The sequence below is a fragment of the Balaenoptera borealis genome, assembly GCF_965194805.1.
Source record: "Balaenoptera borealis genome assembly, chromosome: 2".
NCBI classification, from domain to species: domain Eukaryota; kingdom Metazoa; phylum Chordata; class Mammalia; order Artiodactyla; family Balaenopteridae; genus Balaenoptera; species Balaenoptera borealis.
This window is the reverse complement of record NC_138867.1, coordinates 106438206-106450360: the sequence shown is the minus strand read 5'-3', so window position 1 is coordinate 106450360 and position 12155 is coordinate 106438206. Positions and strand designations below refer to the sequence as shown.

At 41.0% G+C, this 12155-nt stretch overlaps 1 protein-coding gene across 3 annotated transcripts in view; it reads right to left on the bottom strand.

Annotated features, from left to right (window-relative positions):
• The window catches only part of GRAMD2B (GRAM domain containing 2B), a 105719-nt gene that overhangs the window by 11802 nt on the left and 81762 nt on the right, over positions 1-12155 (bottom strand). For all 3 annotated transcript variants that reach the window (XM_082380720.1, XM_082380721.1, XM_082380719.1), the window contains 6 exons: positions 9987-10098; positions 7792-7858; positions 6712-6815; positions 2774-2869; positions 810-881; positions 615-695 (listed from right to left, as the gene is read on the bottom strand). In XM_082380720.1, the coding sequence (XP_082236846.1) occupies positions 615-695; positions 810-881; positions 2774-2869; positions 6712-6815; positions 7792-7858; positions 9987-10098 (532 nt within the window). The remainder of the gene's footprint in view (positions 1-614; positions 696-809; positions 882-2773; positions 2870-6711; positions 6816-7791; positions 7859-9986; positions 10099-12155) is intronic.

The window sequence follows — 12155 nt, the reverse complement described above, 5'->3', positions numbered from 1 at the left end:
TCTCTTGGGCTTGCATGATACCATCACAGGTACAAATCTTGTACAAATCGGGGGAGCTACTTCCCGTTCGAGATTTACTCTGTAGTCAGAAAGTCTAAGGGAATCAAAGAATCTCTACCTCTTGGGCATTACAGCTTTCTTCTTTTACAGTTATTTCTGGGTATCCCTCATCTTCTCTACTAAGCTGTAAAGACTTTGAAGGCAAGAACTAGTTTTGATTTTTCCTGGTGTCCTTATGGGTACACTAGCATGGTGCCTTGAACATAGAAGGCATTCAACGACTTGTGGGATGAATCATGCCCTACCTAAATAGACTGGTGAATCCCTCTAAAACAACACTGACAAACAAACAGAGCAAGATTTGCTGAACACCTCCATGGACCAGTAACTGGCTAAAACAGTGCACTATCATGTTTCTTTTCAATTACCTGAAAAAGTTGATGACCTCCTATGGTCCCCTCTTCTTCAGGACAGAAATGCCCTGTTTCTTCAACTTTGCCTCCAATACTGTTGCCCTAAGTTCCTCCTGCACCCTGGTCATGGTGTAAGGAGAAGTGTGATTGTGGGACCTACTCACTTTCTTTTGCATTTAGATAGTTATGTAGGCAACTCACCAGAGGCAGAGATGAAGGGCGGTCTGCCTGGAAACTGTTTTCAAGAGAAGATGGATTGGGACTGTTGCCAACACTTGTAGTCTGAAATTATCGAAACAAAATTACTTTTACAAAATGAAAAAACCAGATCAACTACAAAACCATAAGAAATACAGAAGAGAGACAGCAATTGAGGCTCAGAGATGTTGTACTCACTTCTAAGTGTCCACACACAGATTTTAGTAGTTTGTAAGTTGAATCTCTGGAGAGTAAGGAGACAAATATGTACTGAAAAACAAAATAATTATTATTTAATTATTAACAGATACCGCTCGACTAGAAGTGAGTGTTCAGAGTTAAAATATTTATCTGTATATTTTTTCATTTTCAAACACCATAGACTATATTCTATACCGAGTCTATATTCTTATTCCGCTCAACCACACATTTGGTTTTTATTCCATTCCCGGAATAAAGTGAATATATTCTCCCACAATAGCAACAAAACTCTCAAACCCAACTTAAATAATACAGAAATGTAGAGCAAAATGAAAGCTCCGGTGCTCTGACATAGGTGCCCCAAACAAGCATGGATGGAAAAGACCTGGATAGTAAAGAAAGGCCAGTTGTATTCGCCAGGTCCTCTTTTAAGCCTCTCTCCCTCCCTTCCCCGTCCCCCTTTTAGAAGGTATTTAACAATTCCCAAGGGTCTGCTTTCTCTGCTCTGACCTAGATTTCCATTGAAAATGTCCCAGCCACTCTAAAAGGCTCATTCTTTTTCAAGCCACTTCCAGATTCTTTCTTGTACAAATATGGAGATTTTTCTGGTGAATGCTTATAAGTAAGATATGGGAAAGAAGTCAAGTCAGAGCTAGACAAGTAATTTGGAGACAAATAACACAAGAAAAAATGATTTTACCATAAACCACACATTGAGAAATAAAAAAGTTCACACTTTTTCCATCTATTTGAGCCATAGCATCTTTTCACACCCCCTTTCCAAAGTTTGTGATTACCCTCTCTTGCATTCCCATGAGAGAACCTGATATACTTTCCAAGCAAATACTGTATTCCAAAGTAGTTAACATTACGGGTTCTGGCATTAGACAGACCGGGTTGCAAATTCTGGCTCTGTTACCTACCAAGTGGGTGACACTGGGCAAACTCTTAGTTTCAGTTTTCTTAACAGCCCCCAACCCTTACAGTATGGTAGTGTGGAATAAACGTGTAAATATAAGGAAAGCATTTTGTGTACGCCTGGCAAGAAGTACCTGATGCTTGTTAGCCATTCGTATTAAAAAAAAAAAAAAAAAAAAATCTAGAAACAGATATTAACATATTTCCTAGCTCATCAGAATAGCCTCTTTTAATCTTTCCTTCTTTCTCCTTCCCCCTTTAAGTTATTCAGTATGATTAGAAATGAAATGTAGCTTTTATGCTTTCATAAAAATAGTAGGTAAAATATTAAAAAAGAATTTCAAGTGAAACATGAATAACCAAACCATTCTACTCTCTCTCTCCTGCCAAGGTGAAACACCCATCGCTCTCCATGCAAATATTTCAGGTTGCCCATGTCTGGGATAGCCCAAGTCAATGACAGCTCCAGAACTTCTGTATTGAAGAGGGGTAGTTAAGGCAACCTGGAGGCAAAGAGGGCCTAGGAACTGGTCCTCAAGCTGAACTTGAATAGCAAGCCCGTTTTATGTCTTTAGGTTGGCTCTGGGGAGGCATCAATGGAGGTTATGGGGAGGCTGGCCAACCCCACCCCAGGGACTCCTCATATCGCCCTGCCACACCCTGTGAATAAGGTGGTGGAGATGGTGGCGTTTTAAATAATAATAAAGAAATGAAATATACCCCTGTAGCCTGACCTGACCTAATAGATGTTAGGGAAAAGGAAGTTGGGAAAGAATTTTACTTTTTTGACTTTGGTCAAGTAAGTATAATGAAGTCAGCAGGAAATTCAAAATTGGCAACTATTACATTAGAATAAATCACCTTGTCAGGGGAAACAACACTACACAAATGTCTAAAGGCTGTGATTTCAAAAATTAGTCTTACAGAGTAACTCCTGATTCATGGTATTATGGTTCAGGGTCTTGGTCCTCCGCAAGAAGCCCCTAAGGCAATGAAACCCAGAGTAGGACAAAGCAAGGTGCCCGCACCTGCTGCGTACTCACCCTGTCTGTGACAGTCGCTATAATCAGGGCATTTGGCACCAGAAGGGCAGTTTTGGTTTTCTTTATCAGGGTTACCGAGAAAGCCGGAATAGAGATCTGAAACAGAATCACTGAGTTAACATGGGTTCAGGCTTCACAGAGCAGCACTCCACATCTTCATGTTAACGGAAAAAGAAAAAATGATAAAACCAGCAGCAAGCTCTCCAGCCTCCGTGAAGAAAAGTGAATCTTAGAAGAGTGTCACCGAGATCTCAGCGTGGTATTTACAAAGCTGGAGGGTAAATCTGGACCATCAAGTCTACAGAAGGGTTTGGTGGGAAACCTGGGACAAGCGAATAGAATGCAAAATGTACAGCCATTTTAAAGGTAATCCCAAGGCTCTAAAGAAGTTACCTGCTTGTGGTCATCTACTTTGAGCTCATCTCCACACACCCTGCTCTTTTCTGTCCTTAGGGAAAAAGGCTGAAAAGCACTGGTATAGTAGACCCATTTTTGAACAGGAAGTCTGGGGCCTGACTTCTCAGTTCTATTACTATCCACATGACTTATTCAACCTTGTAAGCTATCCTTTCTTGGCCTTGGTTTCCTGACATATAAAATAGAGACAGTCTTACCTATTTCCCAGGATTCTCTGTGGATTAAATGAGATAATAGATGGAAAATGCCTAGCACTCAATAAAAATGTCATTCATTTCTTTTTTTTTTTTGTCATTCATTTCTTCATCTGTCTCATAAAAAAGAGGATGGGTGAAATACAAGCACTCTTAAGTTCTTTTCTGGCTCAAACAATAAAGAATAACAACAATGACAATTACAGCAGCTACCATTATCAATACCTATTTACCAGATGACAATTTCATTTAAGTATGACAGTCCTATAATGTAGACATTCTAAGAGATAAGGATGTTTGTTTAGAGAGGTATATGACTTTCTCAAGGTCATAAATAAGTTACAAAGATAGAATTTGAACCAATCTGATCCAAAATAGGGGTTCTTTTTCATACAAGGTACTGCAAGAATGTACCAGATGCTGCGAAGAATAGTAGATGTTCCTGATATTTTTATGTTACAGCCCTTCAACCAGGTTTGATCTCAAAGGAAAATGGATCACATCACTTTGATCCCTGAAAAGAGGGTCACCCCCACTCCTGGTAAAAAGAAAAGGGCCTGAATCCCTCCACAGGTGCACACACTCAACATGAACATACATTTTGTAAAAATGCTTCACATATTCTGAAAGAGATCAACAAGGTTAGTGGGGAAGAGGAGGGGCTTATGTTAGTACTGCCAGCTTGAAGGACCAAAACTAAGCTTTCAATTTTCTTATATTTTAACTTAGAAAGTTTGCGTTCATATTTAGGTTTATGAGATGGAGTTGTTCTACTGCCCCTCCAAGTTCCTGATGGGAAGACTATGAAGAATGAGGGGCTAATCTAAATTAGACACTAAAGAAAAAAAACTATTTTGCCAAAAACTCTACCCACAAAACTTTTGAAGTTGGGGAGATAATTCAGAAGTGATAAATTGGGATTACTTTGGGAAAAAGAATTTAAGATCTTCCAAGATAGATGATGATATAAAAATGAGTCTAATTTAGTTTCTCAGCAGCAACACAAACACACAGTGATAAGGGGCTATAAATTTGGATTTTTGCAGAATGTAAGGCATGGAACACCCTTAAGAAGGAGTTTCACTCAATTGCTTCATGAGTATAAGTGACTAGATAACATCTGAGAAATAAAGCATGAATCACTTCTCTGTTTGAGCCTAGATGCAATGTGCATATACATGCCTTTAATTTTACTAGCATCTAAAAATACACACAGGCTGAGGAAAAGGTTCTGATTAAGGTTACACTTTAGGGTGCTTAGAAAATTCCCCTTCCTAGAGCAGATTGCTTGCTTGCTTTTAGTTCACATTGGATCATGTTGGACCAAGGTCCGTTGGCAGTGAGCAAATTCTGCCACAGAGCTGAAGCCCACATCTCCTTGACACCATCCTCAGTGGGTAAGGAATGTGCAAGTCACTATCATGGTTCTTATCTTCCCACCCCCTCTTGTCTCTTAGATTAGATACAGCACATGCAAAAGCAATCCCACATGTCCTTGTCTTTAAAAAACCAGGTCACTCCTTTTAGCTTTTTTTGGTCAGTTCTTTCTTAGGTAGAGAGAGGATTTTGAAACCATTGCTAGAATCATATTGGCTTGAAATCACTTACTGGCTTTGTGAATTCCCCATCCTTTAACAAAGGCTAATTTTTTTAAAAAATTATTTATTTTTTGGCTGTGTTGGGTCTTCGTTGCTGCGTATGGGCTTTCTCTAGTCGCGGAGAGTGGGGGCTACTCTTACTTGCGGTGTACGGGTTTCTCATTGTCGTGGCTTCTCTTGTTGCGGAGCATGGGCTGTAGGCATGTGGGCTTCAGTAGTTGCAGCACACGGGCTCAGTAGATGTGGCTCGCGGGCCCTAGAGCGCAGGCTCAGTAGTTGTGGTGCACGGGCTTAGTTGCTCCACAGCATGTGGGATCTTCCTGGTCCAAGGCTCGAACCGTGTCCCCTGCATTGGCAGGCGGGTTCTTAACCACTGCGCCACCAGGGAAGCCTGAGGCTAATTCTTTGTTCACTACTGTTTTCAACCCCTGCTGCTTTGGTCAGAGGTGTTGGCTCTCTCTATTCCTGAGAATTATCTTTATCCCACGGAACTGGAGATCAGTACTACCTAGTTCCCTTCCCCACTCCATGAACAAGTGCTTATAATCCAGAAATCTAGAAATATGGTGCAATACTATTCAATATTGCTTTGCATTATACTGATTCAAATAATACTGTGAATCTAAACTATGTTTATCTAAACTCTATACAATAAAAATTACATGTTTGATGTTAGTCTGCTGACTCAAAACCAAAATAAAGAACTTCCATTATATTTGTTAAGTGGTCTTTATTTATAAGACTGCCAGTGGCTTTAGGGAGAATATTTAAATAAAACATATCTACCAGTCAAAACAAAAGGAGTTTTTAATCAGCAACTTCAAGAGTATAAAAGCTGCTTATTCATAATCATGAATCAGAATGATTAAAAACTCACTGAGGTCACGCAAACCCCAGGTGTTTCTCTGACACCTTGTTCTGGTGGCCTGACTGAACTGTGTGATGTGACATCACAGCTCAAAGGGAAAGAATGTCAGTAGGATGGAATTAGTTTTTTCCTTCTCAGGCCAAAGTCCCAAGGGCCTCGTTTTAGAAGGTGATGCCCTGGGAAAACTGCCAACTTCTTCAGGCTATTCTCCTTAATGGCTCAGGTATCATGGGCCTCTGCTCCCCTAAATCTGTGTTTAGTGAGAAGGAAAAGATGTCAGTGTTCACCGGGGATTGTGGGTATGTGACTCCCCCAGACTAGGCCTAAAATGCTCCAAATCCTGCTCATTTTGTGCTGGTGACAAAGTGAGCTCTAATAAGTATCTTATTTATAGGTCTGTTTGCCTAGATATCTCTGATGGTAACTGTGTGAATATGGTATAAAATTCAAATTTCTTTAAAGAATTGTTTTGGGTTGAATGTATGTCCTTGAAACAAATTATGACACATTCTCCATATGAAGAACTTTGAGAGTGTACTGGTGACATCTTGGTAAAAAGGATTTAAGGTAGGATTGTGGGAGATATATATATATATATATATATATATATATATATATATATATATATATATATATATATAAGGAAATGAATGGGAGAGTGCTATTTAGGGAAAAAAGGAAGTTCGTGTTATCTAGAGGCATTTAGAACCTGTAGTATTTGGAACTACAGTAAAGGAAACTTGGTATAAAGGAATAATAATGACACAAATATTTATAGACATTGCTACATTTAAAACAATTAATAGTCACAATATATAAGAAAATGCAGGATTAGCTTTCTTTTTGAAAAATTATACCAACCTTAGTGTCTTTTCCAAAGACCTTGGAATGAAAACAAATCCAGTTTTCTGATACAAAGAGCTTCCCTTGGTATAAGATTTCTTTCTGTAGAGCACAGGTAAAACCTGGGAAAATATATACAGGTATAATATATATACATATATACATCTAAATATATACATCTAAATATATACATCATTTAGAATTTCCATTTAAAATGAAAACTGTGTATATATGCTGGTGACTCAGAGATGGGCAGAGATAATACACTCACATGCTCAAAAGATCTCTCACCTCTTTTTCAGTCATCTTTAGTGGAATAAAGCTATGGAGATGAGAGTTTGTTTTTTAATTCCAAGTCTTACAGACTTCAGTGTAAACATCAAAATGGAAAGGCAAGTCTATCATTGCAGATGAGGGTTCAAGAATGGTGTTTCAAAAATCTCCTCTCTTTGGGAAGGTGTGTCATCCTTGTGCTAATGTTGGCACTGCTGCCCTTTCTTCCCTGGGATGGTCACTAATGACTCTTTTTGAAATAGATGGTCTCATCGTGGGGAGAGCACATGACCCACACCTTCCTGTTTGGAGATGGTGGGAGGAAGGCAGCATGCTGCCTTAGCATTTGTGTTCTGAGGGAAGCTGGAATGGAACCCTGGGCCCCAGATGCACTCAGCAGAGTGGAGCAGGTGCTGAACGTCGTGCTGGGCCAGGTGTTTAGGTGTGACCACTGAGCCCTGCACAGCACAGGGGCTGACATGTCTGTCCACCTAGGTCTGTGTTGTCTTCTTCTAGTGGCCTCTCTTGCTCTGGTCTTGTAATCTTAAAACTCAGCACGATCCAATCACAACACATTTCAGCAGTGAGTATGCAAGGCGAGGATATTCTGGAATCCCCTTGGATGGTTCCATATCACGTGGAGGAGGTCACTTTCCCATTCTACTCCCTTATCTTTCAAGGTGCTGGGTGAAAGCTGAGTGAGGTCAGTGTTATTGTTACACCATGACTTTCAGAAACCTATTCCCCTTGGTGATTCAGTCCCCAGACTCTTTCTCCCCCCAAACCAATTAGCATCTTTTCAAAGTCAACCAGGTCAGAACTTACTTTGCCTCAGGGGTTCCTCAGTGGGGACATCCAGAAACAGCTTGTGGAAGTGCATGTTTGCCTTGTCCTACAAGGATGACAAAACACAGGCATCACCGCTCGTGCTCTTCTTCTCAAACATCACGAATTTTAACTTCAATCTAAATTATGTAACAAATCTCCCCACCCTTAATAGAGAATCTTAGGAGTTCATTCTCCCTGATCTTAGAGTCCCCAACACAACCCTTCAGAGAAAAACAGTGGAAGGCAGGGCGCAAAGGTTTCATTTTCCAACAAGATTGGTGACTTGCTGACTGGACATAAAGATATCTATAATCGTGAAGTAGCTGGTGGTCAGCCTTCTGCAGAAGTGGCTGGACAAGGATGTTCCGAATAAGAAATGAGATAAATTCTAACAAATCTCACCAGGTAGTGGATCCCAGGGCACTAAAGATCCCAGTGAGTACTCTCAGAAGAGGGTAGTGGCTAAAAGCCCTGTATCAGATTACCCTGAGTTTAAGTTTTAGCTGCACCTCTTCTATGGCACGTGATCCTGGCCTAGTTACTTAACCTCTCTGGGCCAGTTTTCTCTTCTGTGCCAGTACCTGCCTCAGAGGGATGCCGTAAGGCTTAAATGGGGTAATACATCTCCAGGACCGGCTACCTGGTTTGTCACTGTGACTGTTACTGTTGTGAAGGCGTTTCCTTAACCAGTGTCAGGGGGAGGTGACAAGTAGGATTTCACACAAAAGACTTAACTCTCCAGGGCGGTAGAAGGCCCAAGAGTCTGAAATGCTGCAAATCACTTCATTTTCATCTGTTTCCAGTTGTGACAACAATGTATAGATAACAATTTACAGTTTGTAAAATGCTTTCACAAAACACCACTCCCAGCCCCACAGTAACCTGGGAACTGATGTCAGTTCAGGACCCTGTGCCTCAGGGATTCTGAGTGACTTAACTGGCTCCACACAGCTACTAAGAGGTAGAGCTGGGTCCGCCAACCACAGGACCACTTTTCTTCAAAAGCATCCTAGCAGGCAGAGTCTTATGAGCGGAACAGAGAGATACCACATGTTGGCCCTTGATGATGCATTATCCAAACTAGGAGTAGTCTCAATGGCAGAAATGGCCCTACTATCGCCATAAAGAAGAGCTTCAGACAGGTCATGCGTATGACGGATGGTCCCCTCAAGTCAACTCGTTTATAGATGAACACCTCACATAAAGTAGGTTAGCTCATGCTGCTTCCTTGGAGTACATCTTGCATCCAGAAAGTTTCCTTGATTAAAGCTAGGTGTTCTATCAGTGCTCTGCCGAGATCTTCTTTTTAATGGCTACAGTGAGCATTGGTTGCATGCTTGATTTAAAAATATCCTGGCCCATGGAGTCTTCAAAAATGTGAAATTAATAAAAATAAAATTTAAAAAAAGGTAGGGACTGATCTAAATTAAAGGTGACATGACAAATAAGTGCAATGCATGGCTCAACTGGATTCTAGAGAGGGGGGAGCAAAAAATCTTTATAAAGGACATTCACTACTGGGACAATTGTGGAAATCGAAAATGGATTTTATATTAGTAATATTTTTGTGTATTTACTATTTAGTTAAATTTCTTGGGTGAGCCAACAGTTTCTTGTTCTAGTTCTCAGTAGACACATATTCAAGTATTTTAGGAGTGAAGTGTCAAAAAAAACCCAAACTGTTGGCCCCAGTAAGTATGTCATACTCTATGACACAGAACTGGGCTTTGTTACCCATCTGGGTGTATTTTGGAGCAGACCCCAAATTGCTTCCAAAGAAGAATCATGACCCTGTTCCCAGGTTTTCCTCCTCCTTGTGCAGCTGGGAAGCCTTCTATTCACACAGGTGCCTTATCACACTCTTTAATTGTAGTGCAAGGATGTCACACCTCTCCTGGTCTCCGCTAATTATTAGACAAGCACATGGCTCTGGGTTGGCCCCTGCTCTCTGGGCACTTGTCAGAGTGAGGGGTCACAGAGCAGTACTCACTGCCCCTCTGCATGTGCTGCATGGTCAGCTGTGAAATATAATGTTGATGAAAGCTCTCCTGAGGGAACTGCAGCCGGTCCTTTCTTCCTGATTCTCTAAAATCTGTGCCTACCTTAGTCCTGACCCTTGCGTTCCCTCTTCCCATTGGCTTCAATGCTTCTGGTTGCCCTCTGAGACAATACACATTTCATTCCCAAATTACCTGGCTGGAAGATGAGAACTTTTTCCTTTCAGTCTTAGAGTCATTCTTGCTTTCTGTTTTACAGTCGTTCTTCTCACTTGCTAAAGAGGCACCATCAAAACTGGATTTTGACCTGAGGAAAGAAAATCCAAGAAGTCCGTAAGATGAAGTTTTTACGCTACCATTAATTGTATACTATACAATGTAATACATCTTGATTATTATACCAGCTCACAAGAAAGCCAGACATTGATCTTTCTCTTCTAGACATCGATAATCCCTCAGGACTCTAAGGACATGGTGTGGGAGACGGGGTGATTCCAGCAGGCTGGGATCCCAAACTGAAGAAACCGTACCTTATGGAAGGGAGAAGTATCGATTGAGCTGTGAAAGTAATTATATCATCTCAAAAGTATTTTAAGCAGTATAAAGAGGAGTATTGGAGGCTGATTATTGAAACTGCAGCTATAGTTCAATCCAGAATTCTATGAATACTTAACAAGTGTTAATTGAGTGAGGCGTAATGTTAAATGCCTCGGGGCACACAAGACAGCCCTTATCCTTAAGGAGCCTGTGTGCATATCAAGCATCTTTTTAAAAAGGCAGTACATGATGTAGCATCAAAACAATACATATCATAGGCGTTAGGAGGCGGTATAGAGACAGTTAAGTCCAACAGGAGGTAAGAGAAGAGACCAGCAGGTCTATGAGGGTTTAGTACACTGGGCCTAACAGGATTAGCAGGAATTGGGTATGAGGAAAAGAGAGACAGAACATCCCAGAGTGGGAAAATAGAAGTGAAATCAGAATAAAAAAAGAACATGTTTGGGGGACTTCCCCGATGGCACAGTGGTTAAGAATCTGCCTGCCAATGCAGGGGACACGGGTTCGAGCCCTGGTCCAGGAAGATCCCACATGCTGCGGAGCAACTAAGCCCGTGTGCCACAACTACTTAGCCTGCACTCTAGGTCCTGCAAGCCATAACTACTGAGCCCACACACCACAGCTACTGAAGCCCATGCACCCTAGAGCACATATGCTGCAACTACTGAGCCCACACACTGCAAGTTCTGAACCCATGTGCTGCAACTACTGAAGCCTGCGCACCTAGAGCCTGTGCTCCGCAACAAGAGAAGCCATCACAATGAGAAGCCCATGCACTGGAACAAAGAATAGCCCCCACTTGCCACAACTGGAGGAAGCCCACGTGCAGCAACGAAGACCCAATGCAGCCAAAAATAAATAAATAAATAACTCTATTAAAAAAAAAAAAAAAAAAAAGAAACATGTTTGGAAGTCCTTCCTTTGTTCGCATAAGGGCAGAGGTCAGAGCTCCCGGATTTCTTTCCAAGGTGATTCTAGTCCTGGCTCTTCATTTGAGTAGAATTTGCATCTTCAACCGAACGGCGAAACCCAGCCATTTCAAAGCGGAATGCATGCATGATTTTTAGAGGTATACACATGAAAAAAATTTGTGATACAATTATGTAGATTTTTTTCTGTTTATTGGGGGAAAAAAATGGCACATGAAATTCATGATTCCATGATAGGATTCTTTAGAATGAGGCTCAGTTAAAATAATGTTTGGTTCAAAGTGAATTTAAGAAGACTCTTAAGCAATCTGGGTGGCCTATGGGTGTGACAGAGGGACAGAAATGAAGTTAGAGAGACTTTGGACTCTGGCTTTCTCAGCTGTGAAGAGACTGACTATGTGATGTCCCAGGCCTCTGCTACCCGCAACAGTTCTGAGTCCACAGTGCTCAAACCAGAGGCAAAATATCTCTCATCAATTCAAGGCACAGAGATTTGGATTCAGTTACTGGCCATTGAACCAATTCAACAGATATAAATTTCTTTAGAATTCTAGGAATTATTTTTTTTAAAAAACTATGAGTAGACATTTGTACTCTACTTGAAAATAAAATTGTTTTTACAAATGTCAAATCACCTATTATTTATACTAGCTGCTAATCCTTGATGATTTCAAGAGGCACAAGCAGAAGGGCTTGTCTGCACAGCATTGGCTCTGAGGGAGGGGTGGGAGGCATGCTTATTTACATGCCTTATTTCTTTGTGTCTTTTCGACTGTGTTAGTCTCACTTCATACAGATGACTATGAGCAGGACCTGAAACCTAGTGCAAAAAATTTTTATTCAAAAATTCAGAATTGCCAGACAGTGAGAGCAGAGC